This window comes from Sinocyclocheilus anshuiensis, unplaced genomic scaffold (genome assembly GCF_001515605.1).
Source record: "Sinocyclocheilus anshuiensis isolate Anshui unplaced genomic scaffold, SAMN03320099.WGS_v1.1 scaffold2322, whole genome shotgun sequence".
In the NCBI taxonomy this organism is placed as follows: Eukaryota; Metazoa; Chordata; class Actinopteri; order Cypriniformes; family Cyprinidae; genus Sinocyclocheilus; species Sinocyclocheilus anshuiensis.
In genome coordinates, this window is record NW_015556110.1 from 159430 (window position 1) to 184630 (window position 25201).

Consider the following 25201-nt stretch of genomic DNA (forward strand, 5'->3'; position numbering starts at 1 on the left):
AAAGTATTAGTTCTAATAATAATTATAATAAATTAAATGTAAGTGGAAGATGATGTTGTCAAAGCTATCATATTAAAAAACCCACACATATCCTGTTGCTTCTCCCCAGGGATCTGCCAAGTTAGAGAAGGCGGAAATATTGCAGATGACAGTGGATCACTTGAAGATGCTCCAGGCCACAGCAGGAAAAGGTAGTCTGCTTGTTATTGGCTCCTGTTTTGCACACCACCTAACGCTGTAGTGAAATTTGAGTACAGAGTTCCCTTTTGACCAGATTAAAGTGGAAATCAATGTTAATGGTAGGATTGAACTCGTGGGAAAGTGCCGGCAGGACAAAAGAAGCACTTGACCCTGGGATTGTGTTTGCTTTCATAAATCCATGGGAGGGGAGTGGGGCCACATTCACAGGCTGCACTGTTGGGGGTTTGTTAGGGCTTTCCAATGAGTGTTAAAACCGAAGCACTGGGGAGACAAAACAAACATACAAACAGGTCAGGTCACAATCCCGGTCTGCTTAGCTTTAGCCTCTCGAGCACAGTGGGGTTGCATTTGACTCATCATGATTAAAGCTTCAAATCAAGTCACCTTTATTTATTTAGCGCTTGAATTGTTTCACAGCAGCTTCGTGGTAATAAGTAGGAAAATAACAGAATCAGTGATGCAAACTTGATCAAATATATGATAAATTCAACATCTGCTGAAAAGCAGCTCTACAGAAACAATAATGTCATTAATCAGCTCATCAGTTCAGTGTTAATTCAATTCAGTTCAATAACTGAAAAGTTCATCAATTATGAAATGAGTTCAATTCAGCTATAAAGCAGCTCTACACAAGACAATAGTGTCTTTATTTAGCTCGAGTCAGTTCAGTGTTGATTCAGTTTAAATCAATATTAGTGTAAAATGTATCAATTATGAAATGAGTTCAATTCAGCTACAATCAGCTCTATAGAAGACAATAGTGTCATTATTGAGCTCAACTGTTGATTCATAGTTTAATAAAAGTGTCGCTATTGTAATTAAATTCAGCTATAAAAGCAGCTCTATAAAAGATAGTAGTGTCATCATTCAGATCAAGTTTTGTTCTGATCCATTGGTGTCAGTGCAGTCAAATCGATAATGCAGTATTACTGAATATTAAGTGTCTTTTAAACCCAAATTACATCAGGTGATAGAAATGGAGGGGGAAAAAAAAGCTTGGGAGAGAAGCGTGGCATTCACATTTTAATTGTTCTCTCTCTCACTCTCTCAGGATACTTTGATGCTCATTCTCTGGCCATGGACTTCATGAGCATCGGCTTTCGGGAGTGTCTTACTGAAGTGGCGAGGTATTTGAGCTCCGTTGAAGGTCTGGACTCCAGCGACCCCCTCCGCATCCGCTTGGTTTCTCACCTCAGCAGCTGCGCCTCGCAGAGGGAAGCGGCCGCCATGACCACATCAATGGCCCATCACCAGCAGGCCCTCCACCCGCATCAGTGGGCCGCCGCTTTGCATCCCATCCCAGCAGCGTTCCTGCAACAAAGTGGACTTCCGTGCTCCGAGAGTTCCTCTATCAGGCTGTCTGAGGTTCCTCAGAGGAGTGCAGCCCTGTTGACCTCCTCCTTCACCCACAGTGACTCCGCGCTCAGAGCGCCCTCTACTGGCAGCATCACTCCTTGCGTACCGCCGCTGTCCACCTCGCTGCTTTCGATATCGGCGACCGTTCATGCGGCGGCCGCTGCTGCAGCGGCACAAACCTTCCCTCTAACGTTTCCCGGTGGATTCCCGCTTTTCAGCCCCAGCGTAATGGCATCTTCGGTGGCTTCTTCCTCCGTGAGCCCTTCCGTTTCCACATCCACCACATCCCAACAGAGCAGCGGAAGCAGCAGTAAACCATACCGACCGTGGGGGACTGAAGTGGGAGCGTTTTAAGTGTTGGATTTGCTCTTGTTGCATCTGGACGTCTTCCACACTTTGTACATAAAGGAAACAAAACAGCTATTGTGCCTGCTTTGGTCAGCACTTTGGGTTTTTTCTTTACACTTGTACACATATGCAACATCAAACATAAGCCAACTTTCTGAGAGGGAAAGAAAGACTGACTTTACACTTCAAGCTGCGTGAAAACCCATAACGATGAAGAGCGATTTTCATTTTTGAAGAAAAAATCAGTTACTGTTTTAACTTCATGTAAAGGACTGTACTGTGCGACAGTGCCTGCATAAACACTGCTAAAATACTGCATTTGAGATGTATGCTTATAGAAAAAGCATATGTGATTTTCACAAACATACAGTAGCTTTAGAGTAAAACAGAACAGTTTGTTCAAAGACAAACCAAAGGTTTTGCAGATAATCACTAAAGTCAGGTGTGAATCAGTTTTGTAATCTATGATTTAACAATCCAGTTTGTAAATCTGTATATGTGTAAGATTGTAACTAGAGTTTATATTGAAATTAGACAGATGAGTTGGTATGATGCACTTCAATCACTACTGTTTTTTGGGGGAGACAGGATCTTCTCCACTTTACACAATAGGCCTACTGTATTTTTTAAAAATAACATTCACTAATACTCATATGTGAGATTTTCTACTACTGGAACTTTGTTACCTTTTTAATAACCCTACCATGCTCTGTAAGATGTAACCTTTTTTCTATGCAAAAAAGAAAAAAAAACAGATGTCCCTAAAGAAACTGCGTGTTTTTTCATTCTGACACCATAAAACCATCATTCCATTTGCTTTCACCACAACAGATCGTGGAATGTTATGAGAGAAAGTAATTGTTTTCCCATAGCATAATTTGAGTTCTTGAAATTGTATGGTGGAAAAAAATATTTGTGTTCTTTTATGTGTTTTTCTAATAATGCAAAAGAAGCCAATGAAGTGAAACAAACAACTGCAATTATAAGTGCCACTTCAACAGTTATAAATCTGTCGACAAACTTTAAAGTAAGCTACAAACACATTTATTGAATAAAACACACCAACATTCTACATCGTTACATAATCACCAGCTATTTTAAATGTTCACTTTTGTTTGTAAAAACTTTCATTGCCAAATCTGACACTGCAATGATTTCAATTATCACTGTCAAACATTTTAGATAACCTAAAATATGTTTAATGTGGTAACATCTATGGTTTTGTTGGTCAAAAATATTCAAAAAGTAATTTTTAAAAGTAACTACAAACAACTTTAAAGTAAGCTTAAAAAAAAAGCCATTTTAAATATGTTCACGTTTGCTTATAAAATCTGACAATGCCGAATTTGTTGATGTTGCAGCCATTTCTAAATAACATTTAAGCAGTTCTCATTTGATGTTTGCTGTTATTCAAAGACAAGGTCCCTCAAGGTCCCCCTTGGTCCCTCAGGGACAGCTCAAGTCAAAACTTATGTAGCTATTCTGGCGGGCGTGAACAAACCGCCGGTCGGACTGCAGTATAGTGCGCCACATGAAAGCACAACAACACCAGTCACTCCTCCCCAAGATGGGTCTTTATGCCGCCCTAATCCAATCCCTTTATGCCAGGGTCTGTTAGACAGATTTACATTAGTAAATCACTGTCACACCATTAAATTCCTTAAGAGAAAACGTATCAGCATTTCCAAGTGAATGGGGATTAAGGCAAACAGCGCCTGCTACCCACCGGCAATCATGGGAAAAGTGTGGGGCCATAAATCCGCCGGTTATCTGCTTTAGAGCGACTGGTTCTCACGCCGGGCCCCTGCCTTTGAAGTGGCCGTCATATATCAAGGGCGCACATGATCTCCCCAAAACATCACACAGGCAAAGAGTCAGCGGTGTGAATGTGGTCAGTAAGCCTGTCAGCTTCATTAGTTTCCACACATGAAAATGGTTTAGCTACTACAAGATGTGTTTCATGCTCCAGACCACAGGATAAAAGCAGCATAGATATGATCATAGCTCACATAGATCATATTCTAGGCTCTAGGGCACAGGATCAGTCATTTTGACTTTTTAGCCTGAACTGTTTGGTATTATTTGTAACATTTAATATACTGAAGAGGATGTATTGAGCATATGAATGTGAATTTTAAGAGAATATATTTTCTTATGCAGTGTTTCTAATTGCAAAACATAAAGATTATGATTATGAACTGTCCTCCCACATTTTTAAAATGTGATAACAGCAAATCCATATAGGACAGACAGATAGATAGATAGATAGATAGATAGATAGATAGATAGATAGATAGATATAACATCAGTCTATCAATAGTATGTGCATGTGCCCATAGACTGACGTTGCGTCTTCCTGCTTTTCAGCATCTTGCGCCATTTTTTAAAGGTGCCATGTAGTCAGCTTCATTAGTTTCCACACATGAAAATGGTTTAGCTACTACAAGATGTGTTTCATGCTCCAGACCACAGGATAAAAGCAGCATAGATATGATCATAGCTCACATAGATCATATTCTAGGCTCTAGGGCACAGGATCAGTCATTTTGACTTTTTAGCCTGAACTGTTTGGTATTATTTGTAACATTTAATATACTGAAGAGGATGTATTGAGCATATGAATGTGAATTTTAAGAGAATATATTTTCTTATGCAGTGTTTCTAATTGCAAAACATAAAGATTATGATTATGAACTGTCCTCCCACATTTTTAAAATGTGATAATAGCAAATCCATATAGGACAGACAGATAGATAGATAGATAGATAGATAGATATAACATCTAAAAAAGTAACAAAACATACTAGTACCAAGGTATTCTTTGACAAAAACTTGAATAGCATGTAAATAATATGGTACATACAAATGGTACATTATTTAATACCATAGTATATATCAAATGGTATTTCCAACACTTTACCACCACAGTAACGTTTTGTATAGGAATTATTAACATAAAATAATTTTAAAAAAAAACAATTTCCTCATTATGTTTTATCTTGATGGCACTACAACGTCAAAATATATTAAATGGTGAGGTGTGAAGTCTGAAGACAACAAATGGATCTTCACTAGAGAAATGCTGCCATCTGGTGCGAGATCATTTTAAGCCGCAGCTTGTTCTTCATTCAGTCGCTCATTTTTGCAGACTACGTGCAATCAATTAGCATTTATATATATATTTTTTCTGCTCTAGTTTCTATTTTATAAAACCACATAGAATAAAAAAAAAATAAAAAAAAATAACACGATACATTTTATATTAAACTATCTTCAAGATTGACATCATCCTCATCTGACCAATCACAGCTTCGCGTTTTTCCACGCAGTCAAAACACGGAAGTAAACATCTGGTATACACATGTTTTGCGCTGAATGTATCTACCTTGCAAACGCATTGATTTCCTGATGTAACTTACCGTTGTATTGATGGTTGAGAATGTATCAAGCTTTCGCCGTTGTCGACAAATGTTTGGCGTTTTAACACGTAATAGGTTATTTATCGTGAATACATTTTTGGTGGACTTTAGAGTCAATAGTGCAGTGACCTAGGCGTTACTTCTGCACCGAGTTATTAGAGAGTATGAAGTCGTTTAAATCTCCAGGCCGTCATGGATATGCGGTGGAGATTTCACCTTTTTTGGCTTCTACGATCGCCTGTGCGTCATCGCAGTATTATGGAATAGCAGGTAATATTTGGAATATTGCATGAACATACATAAATGCCAATGAAAACTCTTCGTGTCTTTTAGGATGTGGGACACTTTTTGTGCTGGAGCAGAGAGAGGCAGATGTTTCACTTGTGAAAAGGTAATTTGTTGGCCTCTTTTAAGACTTCATTTTTTTTTATGACATAATACAGTGTTTTTACACACACATATCACACGCGTGTGTGTGTGTGTGTGTGTGTGTGTGTGTGTGTGTGTGAGAGAGAGAGAAAGAGCGAGAGAGAGAGAGAGTGTGTGTGTGTGTGTGTGTGTGTGTGAGAGAGAGAGAAAGAGCGAGAGAGAGAGAGAGAGAGAATAAATAATAAATAAGCCTTCCATTGATGTATAGTCTGTTAGGATAGGACAATATTTGACCGAGATGCAACTATTTTAAAATCTGCAATCTGAGGATGCAAAAAAAATAAAAATAAAAATATTGAGAAAATCGCCTTTAAAGTTGTCCAAATGAAGTTCTTAGCAATGTATATTACTAATCAAAAATTAAGTTTTGATATATTTACGGTAGGAGATTTACAAAATATCTTAATGGAACATGATCTTTACTTAATATCGTAATGATATTTGGCATAAAAGAAAAATCTATCATTTTGACCCATACAATGTATTTTTGGCTATTGCTACAAATATACCCGTGCAACTTAAGACTGGTTTTGTGGTCCAGGGTTACATATATAATTTTATTTATGTATTTATTAGCAATAAGTAATTAGAATATAGGATAACTTTTTTAAGGCCACCGTAGATGCAGGTATGCAGAGTCAAGGAGAAGTGGAGATGTGACTGATCATTAAATAGAGGTTGAGTATCTTTTTGTCTCCTACACAGTTTTAACTGGAATGACGGGCTCTTCGATGTGACATGGAGTGAGAACAATGAACATGTGCTGGTGACGGGAGGAGGTGATGGATCTTTGCAGATCTGGGACACGGCCCACACGCAAGGTCTTCTGCAGGTGCTGAAAGGGCACACACAAGAGGTGAGTTCACACTCTCAATAGTTCATGTTAAAGCTCCCTGCACTTAGCACTTCATAACTTCTGAACTGCAAAACTTCTGGCCTTGGTGTAGGTGTATTCAGTAGACTGGAGTCAGACACGGGGGGAGAACCTGGTGGTATCGGGATCGTGGGACCACACAGCCAAAGTGGTAAGTGGAGTTGGTTTTAGAAGGTGAATATATGCAGACATTGTTGAAAAATGAGACTTAGTTCAATTCTTAACTAAGGCTAAAAATGCAACTAACCTTTAAAATGAAGATAAAAACTCTTTCTTTCTGTGCACTGGTGATCAGACATACTGTAAATGTTGTTACTTGTTGACATAAAATAAGCTCCATGGTTGTCCTGATTTGCACACAGTGGGATCCGGAGCGATGTCAGTTAGTGAGCTCCCTGCAGGGTCATGAGGGTGTCATCTACAGCACAATCTGGTCTCCTCATATCCCAGCATGCTTTGCTTCAGCCTCAGGTAGGAAAATGAGCTGTATCTGTCCTCCCATGAAGTTTGGAAGGATTGCTGCTTTACTTCTGAAAATTACTGTGTTGGGATGCAGATATTAGAGTAGACTACAAATATTATAGGGTGATCAGACATGCATATCAAGATGGTACCATGTGGCAGACCAAAACAATCAGAATCAGAAAAAGCCTTATTGCCAGGTATGTTTATACACATGAAGAATTTGTTTTGGTGAAAGAAGCTTCCACAGCACAAACAGAATGACTGCGACAAGACACATAATAAAAAGAATAAAAATGTAAATAGACCATGAGTTTTATTTCTAAGAAAAGCATGTACTGATAAAATCTTTGAAAGCAGCTGAAGTCTCTTTGGATATATACTGTGTGTGTATTAGACTACCAGTCCATTTTACCAGTTCAAGGGACTTTTTGCTAATTATATTGTGAGGGATGGGAGAGGACAGGAAATTAAGAGGAGAAAAGGGAAAATGGAATTGTGAAACCATGTTATTTTAGTATCACTGAGGTACTGTTATAGTTTATTAATATTTTGATATTATATTTATATATTTTGATATAATTTTAGATTTTTTTTGTCTGTATGTTTTTATACATCATTTCAGTTTTAGTTATTTTAGTACATCAAGTTACACTTATTGAAAATGAGAAATATTGCTTTGGCAGCTAGCTGAGATAAAATAAGTTTAAGGTATTTTTTTAAATCTATGTAATTTCAGTTTATTTTATTTCATGTCTTGATTTTGCTGTAATATTTGGCTCATTCAAATTGCATCACAGGCAAATTTTACACTAGAGAGCAACTTACAAATTACACTAAATATGGAAATACAGTTTGTGTTGACGTGTAGCACCATTTTACAATCTCATTGCCCTCAATATAACTGACCAAAAAAAAAAAATAGACAAATATACATTTTGGCGAAGATTGAGATTGTATTATATTTTAATTTGGACTAGTAGCCAAATCTTTTAGCAAGTCAAAAGGCATCTGCAAGCTCCAAATATAAATCTACAGATATAATACAATCATTCACCCCATGAGGTCAGCAGCGAGCTACTACCATCCTCTGGAGTTTGCAGATGCCCTTTAATTAAACATTTTCTTTTAGTTTTGATTGGGGATTTTAATTTAATGTGTTATTTAGTGCAATTAATTAGAAAATAACACAAAAATTAACACAGTTAATCATGCACTCTGACATGTGCATAAAATCCCTTTTTCTCAAAAAAAAAAAAAAAACCGTGTGTGTGTGAGATTATGTGTGATTAATAACTAATCTGCTTTTTGTTGTAATTAAATAAAATCTTTAATTGACCGAGTAGCCCTAGATACATTTTGTGCTTGGCAACTTTTCAAAAGTGCATTCATGGTAGACATTTCTGCATAATCCTGATTGCATAACATTGGGTGTTTTTTAGATTGTACTCAGTCTACACAGTAATCTGTGTGTTTGTACTTGTGTAAGAAGGACTCACAAGGGTGTCACGAGCACACATCTCTCGCAGATCTAGCAGGAATTGGTGACCACATTACAACTCTAAACACCAGGCTTTGCCTTCAGAACCATCAGAGCTGATCAGCTCCAAACGACTCTGCTGTGATCTTATCAGCAGCACATTGGACCTGCAGTAGCCACTTACTGCTGATCTTAACTCTCAGTGCTTAAACAAAGAGTTCACCCAGAAATTAATATTGTGCCATCATTTACTCACCCTCATATCATTGAAACCCTAACGACTTTCTTTCTTCAGTGTAGCACCAAAGGAGAATTGCATCCCTTTATAATGCATTTTATGTATGAATGGTGACAAGGAGTCAAGGGCCACTTATAGTGCATCAGACAATAATGACTAACTCTGAATGCATATACACACATACAACCCATCTATGGTTCCTTGAGGGATCATGTACAGGATACTCATCCATGTTCCTTTGTATTAATTTCGGTCCTCCTCAGGAGCCGTGGTAAGTATGACACCCTCCTGTGCTGATGGAGGACCCTTTTCTTTTGCTATTATATGTTGACACCATGTGTGTAATGAGATGTGTCTGAAAATCAATACTAAACCCCAGCACCGTGGCAAACGCTAAATGTGATCATGGGAAAAGTGGTTTCTGTAAAATGCTACCTCAGCAAAGATGTTAGATATGCTAGCTTTTCTCATCACAGAAACCTCTTATATAAGCATACAACATAAAGCCAGCATCAGGTTTATGCTTTCCATAAATATGGCAACTTTCCACAGCTTTCCAGCACAGATTTGATCAGATTTAAGAGGACTGATTGTGACTTTCTGCAAGCTTTATGTTCATGAATAACCTCTTTCATGTCTCTTCGACATACAAATGCCAAATTGCAGTTTTGTGGAAAAATATTTCATGATTCTTCTGGCCAGTATTTGCATAGACACTGACGTCAGACAACATTACGTCAAATAATTAAACCTCCATAGCTTACAGGATTTGGTAAGACGAAAAATATACTGTATTTTCAGGTTCATGCTGTGTTTTATAATGTTGATATGGTTGTATGAATATAGAAACAAATATAAATATTAAAATTCTGGTTAGAAACATTGAAAAAAATCAACTCTCTTAATATGACATTATCCCATATCCAGGGTCTACATTAAGTAGTAATACACACACACACACACACACACACATTCAAAAGTAATTGTAAAAAGGATCAGTAATTTTATTTATTTTAAATTTAGTCCAGCAACGGCACATTAAATTGATCATAAATGCATTCATAATGTTACAAAATACTTCTAGTTTAATATTTTATATTATAATATTTTATAATATATATAAAATATTAATAATATTTTTATGAATATATGTAGTGTGTATATATATATATATATATATATACATACATACATACATACATAGATTTTTTTTACTTTTTTGTCATCTGATGATGTAGTCAACAGGGCCTCCAAGTGCCTCTGTACTTTGAAAAGACAATTTCAGCACCTCCCTTTCTCAGAGATTTCACCTCCTCCCAGCTCTATGCAGTGATAGCAGGAGCCCTGGCTTTTCCGGCTGGGATGCCAGGAAATCTTTAATGCAAGACGCTTACATGCCAACAATCTCAGTAAGAGATCTGTTCCGCAATAATTAAAATAGAAGTGCCTAGAGCGGGCCACATTTCAAAGTTATTATTAAACTTGAGCTCATTGAAATATTGACATAATTAATCTTCCTCAAAACCTTCAAACACTTTTCTCTGAAATCTACAAGCTGTGTCCAACATGTTAAGACCCTTTTTGTCTTCTGTTTTCTGATATGTTCACATCAGCTGGAGTGGTATAGCTTTGGATTTGAATAAATTCTTTTCAGACAGTTAATGGTGACAGGGTTTACTCTTTGTTAGGATTATCATAATTTAAAAAATGTACCATTATATATTTTTATTGTGGATTTTTATATTTTAGTCTGCATCTATGACAAGGGTAAAATAATCAAATCTATACATAAAAGCATTTGAAAAGTATCTAAAAAAAATTATGTAGGCACGAAAGACGCTTAAATCTGTTTGAATTCAAATCATATTAGGGCCCATAGGTGAAATGCAGTCTCTTTTTCCTGATGCTACTATGTTGCAGTATATTGTGATACAAAACCACTCTGTTTATATTTTCCTAGAGTACTTGAAAGTGTTTATGTGATAGGCTTAATTTATTGTCACTCCCTGTGGGTTGCATTTCAGAGTGGTTTTTATTTATTCCATCAGTTGCAGATCACCAAATCAATAAGGGTTACAATAGTCACTGGCACAAGCCTCCTGAGATGTAATTAACTAAAGTAGGGCTATTAATTTAAACAACGATCTATTGGATCGTCAAGTAAATACCACATACTTTAAAGCCGTTTTTACGATTGAGAAACTGAGATTCATGTTTTGTATTAATCTTATTTGGACTTTTTAAAAATCTTACTGGCATATTTACTCCATATCTGGTTTATATGCACAGGGACAAGCTAGTCTGTTGTTATTTGAGCTATTATTCATGTCTGTGCCACAAATGGTGCAAGATGAGATGCATAACATCTTTTGGGGGGTTTTCGCAATAGTAATAATGATGCTTAACTTGAAGATGAAATATTAAAGGGATAATCCACCCAAAAGTGAGTTATTCATCCTCATGTCGTTCCAAATCTTTCTCTGTGGAACACGAAAGAAGATATTTAGAAGAATGTTGGTAATTAAACATTTTCCATTCCCATTGAATTCCATTGTATGGAAAAAAATTATAATAAAGTGGAAATCAATGGGAATCAAAACTCTTTGGATATCAACATTGGGGTCAAAATACAAAATATCTTTTTTTGTGCTCAGCATAAGAAAGAGATGCATACAGGTTTGGAACGACACGAGGGTGAGTAAATAATGACAAGAGTTTTTATTTTTGTATGAACTATCCCTTTAAGTTGGGTCTGTGTGCTTTTCAGATATGCATTAATATGGTTATGCTGTGTTTATCCGGTGCTCACTTAATGCGTTACGTTTCTGCATGATATATAGCTATTTATGGATTTTTTTAGGTTATTCAAAGTGGGACCTGCAGTTTAGGGAACATATGAAATTTTTCCACCAGGTCGTTAATGCTACATTTATGCTTAAATCTATTTAACCAGACTTTGAATACTTATGCACCATATACAGTAGAGAAACCCCCAGTGACTGATTCTTGAGTCTTTTGCTGTTTGTTGATACTGCTAACGTTGCAACATGTAGTGACTTGTAAAAAGTGAATGTCTGGGCCATTTACTGCTTACTGCAGAATAGAAATGCTGTGCTTCGAGAAAAAGGTCAGATAGAAGGCGTAAAAGAGATACGACAAGAGAAATTCCCTGTAGAAATCTGTGGCCTGTGCAGCGTAGACTTCCCTCAGCGCCTTGCCCTGGGTCCATTCATGCTGACTGCAAGTGGCCCTTGAAATGTCTCTTATGGTTCAGAGGATTCTGCAGAGAGTGCAGACCGGGAATTTATATGAGAAATGTTGTGGCTTTTTAGAAGATTTAAAAATCTGACACTTGAGATTTGAAACTCGTCTCTGTTGCTAGGGGATGGGACACTGCGAGTGTGGGATGTGAAGGCGGGATCGTGCAGGCTGGCCGTCCCAGCGCACAAGACTGAAATCCTCAGCTGTGATTGGTGCAAATACGACCAGGTGACTATTTCCTCTATTCAGTTCATTCACTATCTGTGACACAGTTTGTGATACAGTATATAGAAGTGTTTATTGTACTGAACTTTCTCTGAGCACATAAAAAAGGCATTACTCCAGTCTTTAGTGTCACATGATCCTTCAGAGATCATTCTAATATGCTGATTTGGTGCTCAAGAAACATTTCTTATTATTATGAATGCTGAAAATAGTTGTGCTGTTTAATATTTTTGTGGAAGCATTTTTTTTAGGATTCTTTGATGAATGGAAGGTTCAAAAGAACAGCATTTATTTGAAATATTTTAAGTATTTTGTAACATTATAAATGTCTTTACTGTCACTTTTCATAAGTGTGTCCTTGCTGAAAAAAAGTTTTAATTTCTTAATATCTTACAGTCGCAGAATTTTGAGTGAATTATCAGTATTTTGATAGAAATTGGAAATTAAAAATGTTTTATGTATTTCTGAGATGACGTATGCCACTTACTGATTTAAGCATGTAACATAGTGTCATGTGACCAACAATCTAGAATACTGCTTCTATTAAATATATATGCAGTATATGCAAAATAAAGTATATAGTGCACAATAGTATTTCATTCCATTCACATTGTTATTCCTCTCATGTTCTCAGAATATTCTGGTCACTGGAGCCGTGGATTGCAGTCTCAGAGTGTGGGACCTACGTAACGTCCGACATCCTGTAGCTCAAATGATGGGCCATTCCTACGCCATCCGTAGAGTAAAGGTATTGTAGTTAGATGGTCAACTTATTTCTGTTATTCTAGTTTAAAAGCTGGCCTCATTTTTTCACAGAAGTGTGTCTTAAAGGGGTCATATGATGCTTTTTTAAAGATCATTATTTTGTGTATTTGGTGTAACAGAATATGTTGACATGCTCTTAACTTTGATAAAGAATATCTCTTTGGGTTTGAGACTTTAGTCTTTGCAACTTCAGGGATCTTATCTATGCACAATCAGCTTGTAACACTTGAACACCTTGTAACACTAGGAAAACTTGAAATCGCATCATATGACCCCTTTAATGAAAGGTCATGCAAACAATGTGTAAAGGGGGCCACAGTGAGAAATCATAACAGTTCAAAATATTGAGTTGGATGAAGGGTAAAGACTACAGCTGCCATTCAGTGTCACATTAGTTTGTTCATTGCTTTAATTAATTTAACAAGTCTTTTGAACATTAATGAGGCATGCAGCAGTGTCTGTCTGTGTAAAACTCACAGTGTATTTCTGTACAGTATGTGACAGCTATGGATTTTCGTATATAAACAGATTATCTTTAGGGATCTGTTAAATTGAGTTGGAGAAAATGTGAGCGCTTGAGTGTCCAAACACTTAGCAATTATGTAGATTACAGAGATCAGTGCACTTGACCAGTCCACTGTCAAACCTGTGCCCAAAACATACACAAATGCTCACACGAGGAAGCTTGTACCTCCAAATGGAGCTATGAGAATAAAACCCGCTTCAGCTGGGTCAGGGTGAAATCACAAGCCGTTTCAAGTTAATGGTTTTGCTCTCAGCTTTCAGAAAATGTAGAAAAAATAGCATGTGTGAAATAAGGAGCTATGAACAGTTTATTGCACTGGGAATACAGGAGGGCTGTGAAGCATGAGATTGTGTGTTCCTGAATGTAATGATGTCAAACAGCTTTGAAATGAACACTGTTTATTCTTATTATATGATTAGAATGTCTTCTTATACTGTATCGGTGATAAAGAGGTCTATTGTCTTTCTCATTTACTGTTCTGCAAAAACTCTTCCTGTAGGGTCATGATAATATTGGTGATGTCATAATTCAGCTGATATCATTAAAACACTCCGGCAGAGGGAGAGTTAATCAATAAAAACGTGTAGATCTCAAAGATCTCATTTTAAAGTTAACATCACATTATTTTAGCTTGCTAACAAGTAAAGATTTTGCCCGATGGAATTGATGTAAAAATTGAAATTCATTTGAACTATTCACACTAAAGTCTGATTGCAAAAAAAAAAAAGTCAGATATATCCAGTATATATTTAAACTGGTTCGTCATCTAAAATGATGAAAGGATTTGGGCCACATTCAGCTGCAGTGTAAATATAGCCTATATGCTATATTAGGTTTTAAAGCAGTGTTCATTGATCAAGATGCCAGCATGTTCATCAATTAATTTTTTTTTCTTCAGCAGCCACTGTATATTAATTCCTCTTTTATTTGTTTGTCATTTCTAGTTCTGCCCATTTTATAAGACAGTCCTAGCATCCTGCTCATATGATTTCACAGTCAGGTAAGCCACATTTTTGACCACAGATGCATCTGTCACATTTAATCATTAAATAGCAAATTATAAACTAAATTCAGTTTAAGCAACATCACATGATCAACAGTGCAGTTCTTCTGAATATCAGCACAACAGCATGGTTACAGTTGTGCCATTTCTTTTATACTGTTCTGTAAATAAGAAGGTAATCACAAATTGTCCAATTAAACTAGGGGACCGGAAATAACTGTTGACAAATTGTATAGGATAAAATTGTTTACTGAAACAATTCGTCTTCCATCAAAAACACATGAAGTAGGATTTCACATTTTTAAAGACCTCCCTGCATTGTCTAAATCTGCTCATTCATGTTGAGGGCAGATGATCTTTCTTAGTGACCTTTGAATGAATGGTAAAGTCTGCATTGCTGGCACGTTACCAGAAAAACTGATGCTTTTGCCATCAACTGGGGTTGTAAAACCCATTGATCTCATTTCAGGGTAGACTGGTTTATTTCCTTTTGCAGCGAATGCATTCTCTTAGCGCATGGTTGTTTTTATCGAGCGTGGAGCTCATTTTTGCATTGGGGGAATGATCTTTAAAAGGGCTGTCAAGGACATATCAGCAAAAATCACAGTAGTAAAGCAAAAGCCAATTTTTGGCTTTATTTTTTCCAAGCTTGCTGCCTAGTTGCTGTCATTTGAAAAAGGAGCCACATTTTTCCTATAGATTTTATGCAAATATACTCTAGAAGTTTTAAAAACCTTTAATTGTGATTAACTGTAAAAGACATTTTTAGGCTTTTGAAGAACACACAGATTGTACTGTAGTTAACTGTAGTCTTTAGCATGCCTTTTTCTACTGCCAGACACCTAGTAATGTTCTCACAAGTGAAGCTCTGACACATTTAAATTAGATAAGTTTTTGTGTGTAGAAATTAAGTTATAACAAAAAACACTGCTACTCATTTATGTGTTTGTACTAAGAGACATGTGACTGACAGTATGTCGATAAAGCTGAACCTGGAACATTTCTTTAAAACTGAAGTTAGTCTATTGAACTCCTACAAACAGGTCAAATGGGAACACCGTTATAATTGATAAAGGGATGGATAGTTGTTTCTCTTAAAGAGTGACAACAGGTCTTTGCCTTGGCTGTTGGAGAAAGATTACAGAGAGTACTTTATCTGGGTTGACAGGCTTTTAAAATGAGAATTGACTCTCATATTGAGCAGTGATTGCCACAGATAGTCTTATTAGAGGTGAGCTTGATTTTCCTTCCGATGCTGCTTGTCAACTTATTGTTTAAACGTTATCTGTTTATCTAAGCCTGGAGGCGTTTGTCACTAAATGCGCCAGCCAATCAGTTCTTGGATAAACACTGTGAGTTTGTGTACTACGATAAAACGAATATCCCTATAAAAACAAGAGAAAGACACATTTATTATATTGTTCATACTTCCAAAAAGCTAATGTAGTGGTAATAAATGTGAGATTATGTATTTATTTTTATATTATACAGTATATTTTTATATTTTTTTATATTTTTATTTAAATGGACTGACAGTAATCATTGACTAAAAGTTGTAGGCATGTCCAACTGTATGCAAATGAGTAAAACACATTATGACGACTATCAGTGGGAGTGAAGGCCATAAGCAATTTTTATACAAAATAATGCAATTTATATATAATATAGTGCAATTTATGCACAAAGAATGATATCTAATTTTTAACCCGCAATGCATCTAATTTATGATGAGATTTTTTTACAAGTCCTTAAAAAGTGCATAAGGAGCCGGTAATATTACTGTACCTTAGTAACCCTAGCAGAAGTTCTTTTTTTATATTTGTTCAACTTTCAGTTTGTTGTCGTTCTCTCAGTTCATTTAGCATGAATTATAGCCAATTAGCTTTAGAACTAGTATTTGCGGTTTTGCTTTCATAGAAATCAGTTCTATTGATTACAGGAAATTTGCTGTTTGAACAGGACAGGACAGATGAAGGTGCTATCTAATTCGTTTTACCTTCAGAGTAAACTGTGATAATACCAACCGCGAGGTAATTACCAGAAATGATTTCCACAGGAAGAACGGATCAACGTGAATCTTTTTTGTTCCCTTTGCGGTAAAGAGAAAATGGTGTTTATTTAAAAACAAAGCCTTTTTAAAGGATTTACATTCAAAAGAACATGTGAGCCACCTGCTGCCACACACACACACACACACACGCACACTTAGCTGTTTACTTAACCCAGTCTATGCAGTCGCTCTTTCAGATCTGTCAGGTCTCGTTTACAGCAGATAAGGTTTCCTCTTTCATACATAACAGCTGGCTTTTCTGAGTTGCTATGACGGCACATACATGGTAGTGTGATACAGAAGGAAAATTAAGTCTTTCTCTGTGTTATTTAACAACTAATTAGGCAGGGATATTGATTTTTCTATATTGTTCTTTGCTTTGTGTAAGGAGCTTTCCTTCTTTATTTAAATTATGACAGTTTGTTTAGGTTGATGCATTGCTTTAAATGAAGTATGGCAGACATCAGTGATTCTGTTGGTTGTATATGTATCTCACAAAATAAATTTCACATAAATACATGCACAAATTGACAACTGCATATATCAGGTACAGTATAGTGTTGACGGTGAATTTCTCTGAGTATCTGCAATTTCAAAAAACATTTGCCAAAATATTGTATTTTAATTGTTATGTGGTTTGTGCACATTTTTTCACATTTTCTGTGCTTATTGTTGGCAAAAATTGTGTGAGTTTAGTAATTTGGCACAAGTTTATCTTATTACAATGTGGTTTTGCACCATTTGTACTGAATGAGTGATGTTTGGTGCCCTGTTTTAGTGCCCTCTGAACCTTTAACAAACATCCAGCATATTGATGCCACGCTGGTGATTTATTTAAACATCTCTTTCTAAAGACGTCCACACCCTGAGCAGCTGTCATCCCACTGTGCTTATAAATAATATCCTTCACTTCTGCTCTATGGCAATGTTAGTATTAATGCCTGCCTAATGTTTTCCTATAGACAGGGAGTTTTTTTTCGGAGAGGTGATTTAATTACATTTGCTGACTGGATCAGTCAGGGCCTGGTGAGCCAGGGCTGCGTCAGTGCTTTGAGCCGCTGCCCCGTCAGAGAAGACAAACGGCCATTCAATTAGCATGATTGCCTTTTGCTGCTCTGCGTCCACAGATTCTGGGACTACTCCAAGAACCAGCCGCTGCTGGAGACACTGGAGCACCACTCAGAGTTTGTGTGTGGCCTGGATTTCAACCTGCACATCCCTAACCAGGTAATCTCACCAAAACACAGTGCTGTGGGTCACACCTATTGACTTTAGCTGAAAATAACAATATGAAAATGTGGCCTACTGACTGGTCAGTGAATGTGCAGTTTAGCTCCCAGTTCTTTTCCACCACATCCTGCCACTTCCTCCCATGCTGTCCTTTCAATAAGTGGCACAAAGGAAATTAATATTAGGAGAAAACAATGTAGTAGTTTTCAATAGTGGAGCAAAAATAACTCCAAGCAACCTTTTTATTTAAGAAAAGCCGGTGTTATTCAAGTATGAGAGTATTTAGGTAGAATGTTTGGTAACACTTTCTATGAAGCCTGTATTTATAATACGTTATAAGGGTATTCTTAAGGCATTATAATGAATGCATAATGCATTATAAAAAACCTTATAATATGTTGTATCATCTCATGAATATTCATAAGAACAGTTTTAATATATCATAATATTTACTTATTTGTGGTTATAGCTTTTAAGAGTATGATGATTTATAATACAATGAACATGTTGCATCCACTTTTACAATGGATTATATTTCTTATAGTTATAATGTATTATAACTTGTCTCATATCTTGCCATTTTTCTTATGCTACTTTACTTAAAGCGGTCAAAGACCACTTATAAGTAGTAATAATAATAATAATAACAACATTTTTTTCTCTCAAACAGCCATAAGATCAGATATCAGATCAGATGAATGTGTAATATGACACATTTGCTTTGAACTATTTTTATTGTATTATAATGTATTATAAATACGGGTTTCATAGAAAGTGTTACCGAATGTTTTAATAGCTTTACTTCAATAGTAAAAATAGCACAAAAAAAATGCTATGTGCATTTTAAAGTTGATGACCCAAATTAAAAGTTTCCTTTGAGTTTTCAAGTGATTCATTGAAATTGACAGTTTGAACTGATTCACAGAAATGAATTGAACTGGACTTATAAATCAGTTCAAGCTGTCCGTTTGAGTCAGTATTATGCATTATGTTAGTATCATCGAGGCACTATACTGAGTTAATTTAAGTTTTTATTAGTTTTTATTTTTATATTTTTCATTTTAATTTAAAAGTTTTAGTAAAATCTTTCATTCTTATTCTTATTCAATTTTTTTAATATGTCTATATAGTTTTTATTAACTTTTATTTCATTTTTAGTTTTGGTTATTTCAGTAGTCCCACATCACTACATACACTAAATGAAAATGAGAAATGTTTCCTTGGCAGCTAGCTAAAATAATATGTTTTTACTTCATTTTATTTTATTTCTGGTGTTTATTTTATTTTAAGTTATACATTTTTTTAATGGTTTTAGTTTTAATTTACTATAATATCCCTGCAGTGATTTATTAAATATTGCTAAATATTGCTGATATATATAATTTTTTTTTTACTTTTTCAGTTTAACTACTTGAATCTCCCATGTGTTTGTTTGAAATTAAGGTAGTTCTGATTGTGCAAAAATCAACCTTTTTAGCTATTTCAAAGCAAATGCATAAATATAAGTTATATATCAAATATTGCCAAAATATTGATATATAATTGTGCTATGCTATATCATCCATTCTTACTTCTGTGATTTTTTTTTTTTTAATGACATCTGTTCTGATGGACCAGTGGCTCATAATTGAGAAACTTAAATCAATATTTCTATGACTCCAATTGCAGCTATTAATTTCGGTTAACCCTCACTGTACGGTCTGGTCTGTTGACCTCACTTCACCTCTGATGTCTGTCTGGTGCTCAAAACAGTCATCTGCAGATAGGTGGCATGCCTTATTCGTAGAGCGTGTACAAGGAACCGGTCACGTACAGCAACCGAGCACTCAGCTCATTGTCCCCAGGGGAGCCGGTCCTGTCTGACACCAGCGCTCACAGTGATGAAGAAAAGTCAGAGCAGTCAATGAGCCATCACTGAGCTGACAGGAGACGTCTGCAGCAAACCCCTCAGCTCCATTCTGCCACTATGCCATTTTTCTGAGATTTAGCTTTGAATACCTTGCAACCTATAGGTCACCTCAGGTCCTGAAGCCTGTGAATATGAAGCTCTTCTGTTCTGACTGTTTATGTGGAGCGTGATGGGTTTGATTTGATTTCAATTAATTAATTAATTTTATGTAGTCAAGGGAAATAAGTTATGATTTAATTTAAAGCAGAACTGAAAAGGAAACTGTTATATAGCTAACTGAAAATACACTGTGTCACCCAGTATTTGCATATGCAGTGTATTTTTGTGTTTACTAGAATATTGTGTCAAAAGTTTGGAGTCTGTAAAATGTAATGTTTTGTTTAAAGAAAGAAATAATATCTTTATTACATAAGAATGCTTTTTCATATAAATTCTGTTCTTTTGAACTTTGTATTCTTCAAAGAATCATGAAAAATGTTTTACCCTTTCCACAAAAAATATTACATGGCACAACTGTTTTCAACATTATAAATAAGAAATGTTTCTTGAGCACCACATCACGGAAGACTGGAGTATATACTGTATTATTATTATATATATAATACATTTTAAATGATTAACAAAATATTTAATTAATAAAGCAAAAAAAGTAAAAATCTTATCAACCCCAAAGTTTTGAATGGTAGTGCATTATATATTATGTATAATGCAATTGAAATAATAAACAAATATAATAACGTGACCCTGGACCACAAAGCCAGTCTTAAGTATCACGGCTATATTTGTAGCAATAGCCAACAATACATTGTATGGGTCAAAATTAGCGATTTTTCTTTTATGCCAAAAATCATTAGGATAATAAGTAAAGATCATGTTCCATGAAGATATTTTGTAAATTTTCTACCGTAAATATATCAAAACTTAATTTTTGATTAGTAATATGCTTTGCTCAGAACTTCAGTTGGACAACTTTAAAGGCGATTTTCTCAATATTTAGATTTTTTGCACCCTCAGATTCCAGATTTTCAAAAAGTTGAATCTCAGCCGAATATTGTCATAACCTAACAAACTATACATCGATGGAAAGCTTATTTATTCAGCTTTCGGATGATGTATAAATCTCAATTTAAAAAAAAATTGACCCTTATAACCGTTTTTGTGGTCCAGGGTCACATATAATATAAATATGATTAAATAATAATAAAATAATAAAGTTATTTTATATTTGATTGCTTAATTTTTTTAGCTTTTCATCACTATCCACTGGTTTGAGCTTCTGTTTCAAACCCTTTAGATTTCTTCTTGCGTTCTCAAAGCATCCTGAACTTTTTTGCTGAAATTATTTATATTGTTTGCAGGGTATAATTACTCCATTCAACTTTTTCAAGGCTTTGCCATTACCTTCACATCTCATTTTGAAAATGTAGGGTTTCCTGTCAATCAAAATGCTAATTTGGCAAGCTTTTAAGCTCACTTACATGTCTTGCCCATTTCAGAGTATTTTGTAAGTCTCTTAGAAGAGGTGATGTGTCTCTTATACTAATAGTGCTCGCCAGAAAAAATCTAAAAAAATGGACCGCAGTGTGTCAGAGCCAAAATGCAGGATTGGAAAACTGATGTATGTATGGTTCCCTTTCAGTCAGTCACGTTCGACGTTACGTCAGTCGTGACTGACGAATTGGGATCTCGCCCGAGAGCCCAATCACCTTCGAGTGTTAACTAAACGAGCCAATGACAGTTGCTCGCCTCAGGTAGGCAGTAACACCGGACCTGCTCGGTGTCGGATCACGCTTGATGGGCCATTCCCCTCTACGGACCGGATACGTGCGCTGTTTTACTCCTCAGTTCAGTTTCCCATGGCGAACCCTGGTGGAGTTCCTCCCGCACCCTCGGCGGTCAGGCGTGGCAGAGCGCCAGACGCCAGGCTCAGCACTCGTGTGCATGCCCAAGGTCAGCCCTTGTGCTGGGCTGCTGCGGGGCGGGGTGCGCGTGGCGAAACACACACACCAACTGTCACTTGAAGGTGATTGGGTTCTCGGGCGATATCCCAATTCGTCAGTCACGACTGATGTAACGTCTCCGTTCCCTCCTTCAGGGAACAAGGGTTACACAAGTAACCTAGACGATTCTCTCTTATTGTTAGTTCTGCATGGGGTGTAAGTGCAGCTGTTGGCAGGCTGCAGGTGGTGTGGGTTGTTCCTGCAAGGCGAGGGCAAGAACTGTGAAGTGCTTTTTCTATCGCAGTCTCCCTGTTCGCTGCCAACCATACACACAAACGCACACACATACACACCTTGTGCTACTCGTACTCGCTGTCAAGGCCAATATTCAAGCCCACAACTCACCCTGAGCCATTGTCAAATACACATTTTAGAGACAAGGGGGATCTAACACCACCAATGTCATTTATTGTCTAAGTGGATACGATTATAGGTCGATTTTGACTATTCCTAACAGACGAAGGATCAGTTTAAAAACACACATTCCCAATTAAAATTCATTCTTTTTTAACCTTTCGGTTTGATTGATCACCTCCGCTCAGGTTTGCGCACATGCTGAACATCTGTACAGTCATTATGCCTTTGAACAAAGTGAAGTCTTCAAATGCGGTAATTATACTATAACCGGTTGTTGAGAAAAAGCCCAGCTCCGACTTCATCTACACCCACAGCAGGTGATGCATCATACCTTTACACTTTTTGACAAGAACCTAAAACGTATCTCTCAAAAGAGGACATGTATTGTGTGTTCTTAACAGATATTGTTCCTCAGATGAGCAGAGCGGAATCACATTCTTGTTCTCTTGCCTCCAGTTATATTGAGCGTTGTGTTATCAGCTGACCACCCGTTCACTCCTCGCTCCTGCTCTCTGCATCTGTTTCTTCTGCACTGTTGCCCGCTCACTGGCACTCAGTCTCTGTTGTGCGTTTTGCAGTCAAGTAATTAATGAAAGACTTTTTCTCCCTTAATGGGTGAGTCACAGGCTTTCTGCTGGAGCGCTCTGGAGTAATGAGATATGGAGAAAAGGACTGCAATAAAGAGGAGTGGAACATCACTATATCACTTTCACATTGAGTTGAATTTTGTCTGTTAGGACAAACTGTGTCTTTGAAATTCTATTAATAGGAATATGGACATGAACAGACTTGTGTATAGTCCATATATTATTTTGAAAGAATTGTATTGTTTAAGCCAAGCAAAGATTGGGGCTTTCTTATAGAGTTTTTTACTTCAAAATGTTGCATTTATTTCAATATGTTATTTGCCATTTCATTCATTAATTGTGAATTTCACTAGAAATTTAAGAGTGAAAATTGTTTCCACATTTTTTTTAGTGTTGTGATTAATATCTTATGCATATATTAATAAATATAAATATTAATCATTATGTGTTCTTGTTATGTCAGCTGCCCATATTCAGTTTGTCTTGATATTACTATTACAAATTATAATGAGAAGAATATAACAAAAGTACATTGTTAACTGTACATGGTACGGTAGCAATTTAATGTCCTTGCACAGGCAAAAAGATATGCTTTAAAAAGTATTTGAAGCGGCATCAAAAGAAACAAACAATTCGTTGGCTGAACATCATTATTATGTATTTCAGTAAAGCAGCACATGCATAAAAATCTCTTTGTTTTCCAATATCAAGGGTGCTCTCTCAGTGCTGCAGACCCGTGGGGATTTCTTTCTTTCCTTTTTTTTCTGACTTGACCCTTGTGGTGACACTAAGCTTTGTGCTTTACATGAACTTGGTAGATTTATTAATGGCGTTTTGAATTTTAATGGCATTAACTTGAATTTAAAAAATAGTAAAATATCTTACAAATGATTAAAGTAAAATAATTGCATACTGTATGTATCCAGTCAGTGGTGGAACTTTTTAGCTTTGTCATTCTGTCCAATCAGGCAAGAAATTTGCAGATAGGTCATTAACTAATTATTAATAGAAAATGTTCCATAAAGTGCATCTTTTTATTTATTTTTTTTATTCCAAAAGATATCAAATTTTAGTTTATGTCCATTTTGTTGTTGTTTGCATACTGTACTTTTTAAATAAAATTTTTATCCATTGTATCATGATTTGACCCTTTTAAATTGATGGGCTTGTAACCAGTTGGGTGGTATCATTACCAGCATCCAGCTACAGACAGTGTTTAAGCTTGTCTGACCCAAAGCTGTTAATGTCCATATCTAACTATCATATTTTTCTACCTCAATCACGTGGATGCAGTTTTAATCGTGTGACTGTGGCCTTCTTCACAGGTTGTGGACTGCTCTTGGGATGAGACTGTAAAGGTCTTCACCCCTTCATGCCTGGCTGCCCTATAGGAGGTTGGTGCACCATGGAAAGATGTTGCCGCAAAGCACAGGGGAGCCAATCACAGGTGCAGAGTTTGCCAAGATTTCACTGCGGATTTCCTAATGACGCTATTAAAGGAGAACCCGTGGGATACATCAGGAGCATTGTGTCAGGAGCACTGTACAGATGAGGGGCAATCTCATGCTGTCACTGAGTGTAAAAACAGAGTGTGAAGTTATTATAGGGTTTCTTAAGTGTATAATCAAACTAAAAGTTTACCTTAAAGGGATAGTTAACCCAAAAATGAAAATTCTGTCATTAATTACGCACCCTCATGTCATTCCAAACCCGTAACACCTTCGTTCATCTTCGGAACAGAAATTAAGGACAACGGTAAAACGTAGTAAGGACAATGGTAAAACAGTCCATGTGACATCAGTGGTTCAACCGTAATTTTATGAAGCTCCAAGAATACTTCTTGTGCACAAAAACAAAAATAATGACTTTATTCAACAGTCCTCCTTGAAATCACGTCTTCCGCCATTATCGAGAGTACCTCGGCATAAACATAAACAACGCATACGCGTGATGCTGATGACATAGAACACATGCGCTGAGCCTTGTTTACGTGTAGAGGAAAGCATTGTGGTACTCTCGATAATGGTGGAATACATGATTTGGAGGACAAGAATTATTAAATAAAGTCGTTACTTTGCGCACAAAAAGTATTATCATAGCTTCGTAAAATTACAGTTGAACCACTGATGGACTATTTTATCGATGTCCTTACTACGTTATGGTCTGGGAACATTTCAGTTATACATTGTCTGGGTCAGAAAGCTGACCGAGACATGAGGAATGACATGAGGGTGAGTAATTAATGACAGAATTTTCATTTTGGGGTGAATTATTCCTTTAAGCAGCGAGTGCCTTGTTGTCTGAAGCTCATTGGTAGATTATGTAGTATGTATATGTTGTTGTTCCTTACTGGTTTGTTAAACTGATATTAATAAATCAATGCAATCTCATTCTCAACTGAAGTCAAATCCTGAGCCTTCCTTTTAATCTAATTAATATTGCCTACCACACAGAGTTTATTTTACATTTTTAAAGGTTTAA

The 25201-nt window shown here is 36.3% G+C and overlaps 2 protein-coding genes across 3 annotated transcripts; both read left to right on the forward strand.

The window, feature by feature from the left end:
* Nucleotides 1–88: 88 nt before the first annotated feature.
* LOC107676222 (hairy/enhancer-of-split related with YRPW motif protein 2-like) lies at nucleotides 89–2671 on the forward strand (the record flags this gene model as incomplete). The annotated part of the gene is made up of 2 exons (XM_016470726.1): nucleotides 89–191; nucleotides 1253–2671. Coding segments are annotated over 2 exons (762 nt in total), but the record flags the coding sequence as incomplete, so codon positions are not given.
* A 2576-nt stretch (nucleotides 2672–5247) lies between these two features.
* LOC107676274 (peroxisomal targeting signal 2 receptor-like) lies at nucleotides 5248–24835 on the forward strand. Of its 2 annotated transcripts, none has more exons than XM_016470806.1 (10): nucleotides 5248–5594; nucleotides 5658–5715; nucleotides 6459–6609; nucleotides 6701–6778; nucleotides 6990–7098; nucleotides 12190–12296; nucleotides 12928–13041; nucleotides 14529–14584; nucleotides 17765–17864; nucleotides 24046–24835. In XM_016470806.1, the coding sequence occupies exons 1-10, from the start codon at nucleotides 5489–5491 to the stop codon at nucleotides 24109–24111; spliced, it is 945 nt and encodes a 314-aa protein (XP_016326292.1). In that variant the 5' UTR covers nucleotides 5248–5488; the 3' UTR covers nucleotides 24112–24835. The 2 variants fall into 2 exon arrangements, with proteins under 2 accessions (XP_016326292.1, XP_016326291.1); XM_016470805.1 differs by lacking the exon at nucleotides 24046–24835 and adding an exon at nucleotides 19536–19823.
* The last annotated feature ends 366 nt before the right edge of the window (nucleotides 24836–25201 follow it).

Coding starts and splice junctions, on each gene's coding strand:
- LOC107676274 (XM_016470805.1), top strand. CDS start 5,489: ATGAAGTCGTTTAAATCTCCAGGCCGTCATGGATATGCGGTGGAGATT. Junction 6,610..6,700: donor TGAAAGGGCACACACAAGAG/GTGAGTTCACAC, acceptor GCCTTGGTGTAG/GTGTATTCAGTAGACTGGAG. Junction 14,585..17,764: donor TCATATGATTTCACAGTCAG/GTAAGCCACATT, acceptor CTGCGTCCACAG/ATTCTGGGACTACTCCAAGA.